This window comes from Corylus avellana, chromosome ca5 (genome assembly GCF_901000735.1).
Source record: "Corylus avellana chromosome ca5, CavTom2PMs-1.0".
NCBI lineage: Eukaryota > Viridiplantae > Streptophyta > Magnoliopsida > Fagales > Betulaceae > Corylus > Corylus avellana.
The window spans coordinates 3,705,893-3,709,801 of NC_081545.1; the positions used below are offsets into that span (position 1 = coordinate 3,705,893).

Here is a 3,909-nt window from a genome sequence, read left to right on the forward strand (position 1 = left end):
TTCAATGACACATTTGATTGCTATTGGTTATTGGCTATTGGCTATCGGCTTTATAAAAGTCGCCGGCGCTGAGTATCCAAGATAGTGACCGTCACTTTAGGTCCAGCATTAGCTCTAAAAATAGCTTTAAAAAAAGCCCCAACGACTAAGATATCTACACGCACCTCTCACATGCTTTGTTTTTTTGGGAACTGGTAAGCATTAGGTAACCACGTGAAAAAGGTTTGATGAAGCAGCGGTCCTTCTCAAGCACACAAAAATGGCGTAAAAGTTAAGCTTATTCTACTACTCTACAAACCCACAAAAATACAGATATAGATAGATTAAATTATTAATTACAGGTTTGGTGGCCGGCATCTCCATTAATTTTTGTTTCTTTTGGAGGGATGCTGAAATTCCAGTACTGCTTGGTTACTTTGTTGCTGCTCGTTATACAAGTAAAAGGATCAGAAGATTGAGAGCAAAGAGAGAAAGTGGGGATCGATGGGTGTGATGAGGGCGGCGATCGGAGATGCAATATTGACATCCTTGTGGGTTTTTAGCACGCCGATGATGGGAATCCTCACACCCATCATTGCTACATACGTCGGCGTTCAACCCAAGTCACTGGCGGGCCTCTTCATCACCACCCTCCTTGCCACCACTCTTGTACTTATATTCAGGCTGATTGACAAGGCCTTGGGTGGTGCCAGCTTCAATCCCTCCACCACCGTCTCCTTCTACGCCGCCGGCCTTAAACCCGACTCGTCTCTCGTCTCCATGGCCGTGCAATTTCCAGCTCAGGCTGCCGGCGGATTGGTTGGTGCCAAAGCTATATTGCAGGTAATTGTTAATCAACAAAACTTCTGGAAAGCCTACTATAATAAGATCATTCCAGCTATAAGGGGTATTCTTCTTAGTGAGAAAGCACAATTCTCTATTTTACCTACTCATTTTTTAATACCAATTTCAACAGATTTTTTATTTTCATTATTTATTTTATTAAATATATTTTTTTAATCTTTCATATTATTATTATTATTATTTTTATCCGCTTTTGTATCATCTTGTAAATTGCAATAGAATTGATATATGTAGCATACGGCCGGTATATTATTTTTATTTTTTCATTTTTAGTTTGTCAATTATATAAATGCTATTCAATTTTTTTTGGAGAGTTTTTAGTAATTCAAAAGACTTGAATTTGTATCATAAATTCATGAACAAAGAAGAGAGAAGAGAGAGAAAATAATGTGAAAATAATATTATATTCAACAATTTAATATACTACAGAATAGTGATATGAAGCTATTTACTGTAGCAGTTAGGGTATAATAGCTAATATGAAACTATTCTGTTGGAGCAAAAAAAATGGACAAAAATAGCTAAATGTAACTAATATCTTCATTTTAGATATACTGCTGGAAATGCTCTTAGAAACGGACAAAGTTTCCCTCTAAACTGGGTTGGATGAACTTCCACCAACTCAGTCTATAAAAATGACATGTGTCTATTTTAATAACATGTGAGATGTACATGAGTTTTTAATATTATTTATTCCAACTTTTTCCATACTATTAAAAAATTATGTGCATCCCACATATTCAAATGACACATGTAATTTTTATAGACTGAGTTGGAGGAAGTTTATCCAATCAAGTTTGGAAGAAAACTTTGTCCTTTAAGAACCCAAACATTAATTTTTTAGAAACTAAAAAATTGTTAAATGACATTTGTCACTTATTAGAATAGATTGAAGAAAATTTTTTCCAAACCAATTTAGAGAAAATTTGTATCCATTGTTAAATTACTATTTATTTAATTTTAAATTTAATAATTTAATTAATATTCTAATATAGGTGATGCCGACCCAATACAAGCACAGGCTTAAGGGACCATACCTGAAAGTGGACTTGCTTACCGGAGTCGTGGCGGAGGCGGCGTTGAGCCTTGGGCTTAGCTTTGCCATCCTTTTCATTGTGCTCAAGGGTCCTAAAAATCCACTGCTAAAGGTGTGGTTGATTGCTGTGGCAACTGTGGGAATGGTTGTTGCAGGGTCTGGTTACACAGGGCCATCCATGAACCCTGCCAACGCCTTTGGGTGGGCATTTGTGAATAATCAGCATAATACTTGGGAACATTTTTATGTTTACTGGATTGGTTCCTTCACTGGAGCAACTTTGGCTGGTTGGATCTATCGGTTTCTCTTTATTCTACCAATCAAGCAGAAGAAAGCCTGATGAAGAAGCATTTAGATAAGAGGTTTTTTCTTTTTTCTTTTTTATTCTCAATAGTAAAGTGAATAAATTTGCTCTTTCTCATTAATTGCATCAAAGCATATATTAATGTTGAATTCGAACCCTACCCCTACTTTACCTTGATTTCGGGAGTTATAAATATCAGGTGTTAGCTAGGTTTTACTATTGAGGAGGAAAATGTTGCAATAATTAAATTCAACATTTTCATTATAGCTTAAGAAACAATTAATGATCGGTCAATTAAGAGTATATATATGATGTCGAGTAGAACTAAGATCGTTCCGACAACATATGATAGTAAGCAAAAATTAAGAATTTGAAGACTGTCAAGATAATTCAAGAAGAAATAAAATAATGATTAAGTTTGAGAAAATACAATAGAGGTTAGCTCTCAAAGTAATATTATTAAAAATTTAGAATGAAGAATTAGGCTCACAAGTATAGCTGAAGCAGACAAATAGGGGCAAAACTACCCGTTGCGTTGGGGGGGAACTCCAAAACTTTTAAAAATATCTTTAAATTGTACCGTTTCTTTTTATGACTTGAATCCCCAAAATTATTTTTTTATCCTAAAAAATCATCATCTTTTAGTTGTCTGTCTCCCTCATCTAAAATCCTGATTTCACCATTGCAAAAGATTTTTTGCAAAAAAAAAAAAAAAAAAAAAGGGTTTAATTATTACATAAAATCAAAATACGAAATAAAATAAAGATTCTGCAATTTTTTTTTTTTTTTTGGTAAAATCCAATAATAAAATCACTACAAAAATGAGAAAATAAATATTTCATAATATGACAAAAAATAACTTGAAATAATGATTTTGAAGGAAAAACAATGGATTTTGGGCCCAAAAACGGTGCTCATTTAGCATTGCTCAATGGCCATGATGTACACGCTGAAAAAAGCTTTTCAGATTTTGGTCATATACGCGATTACGATACTCACAGCCAAAGTTATGCCTGATTTACTACCTAATGCGCAATATTATTCTTCCATTTATGTATGGCTTTATTGATTCTCTTGTCATTCTTGTGTTGATTTTCTCTTTCAAGATATTCTAGTGTCATTAATTCAGTATTAGACAACTCAATCTCTACTGACTCTCTTGCATCAGTATGTTATGCATTTTTAAAAAATGGTATTATGCAGTAACTGATCAAGAAGATGTGCAGAGTGGGGCAATGTAAAATGCAAATAATACGGAAACGTTTTGCTGCCTTACTCAATTGAGTAGAGGCTATTGTATATATAGAAGAAGTTGTTACATATTTTCAAAATTTGAACTTTACAAAACCATCTATTATGAATCTATGATAAGGCTAGGATTATCTAAAATGATTCAAATAGCATATGAGAGTTTATTTTCCTAAGGTATATCCAAATGTTGTGAAGAATTCAAAACTTGTAGTTAAGAGGTTGGTTAAAAATTATCCATTACACGCCCCTTCAAGCTCAGAGGAAGTGAAATAATTTGAAGCTTGTCTCGAAGCTTAGTGAACCGAAGAAAAGATAATGGTTTTGTGAAGATGTCGTTTACTTGATCTTTACTGGAAATGAACCAAATATCAAGAGTCTTGGAGGCCATCATGTCACAAACAAAATGAAAATCAATTTGCACATGTTTGGCACGAGCATGAAAAATTAGATATTTGATGAGAGGTAGGTGGCACCT

General features: G+C 33.9%; 1 protein-coding gene across 1 annotated transcript; it reads left to right on the plus strand.

Moving 5' to 3' along the window:
• Window positions 1-241: 241 nt before the first annotated feature.
• Window positions 242-2,340, plus strand: LOC132182739 (aquaporin SIP1-1-like). The gene is made up of 2 exons (XM_059596069.1): window positions 242-822; window positions 1,839-2,340. The coding sequence occupies exons 1-2, from the start codon at window positions 484-486 to the stop codon at window positions 2,217-2,219; spliced, it is 720 nt and encodes a 239-aa protein (XP_059452052.1). The 5' UTR covers window positions 242-483; the 3' UTR covers window positions 2,220-2,340.
• Window positions 2,341-3,909: the final 1,569 nt, after the last annotated feature.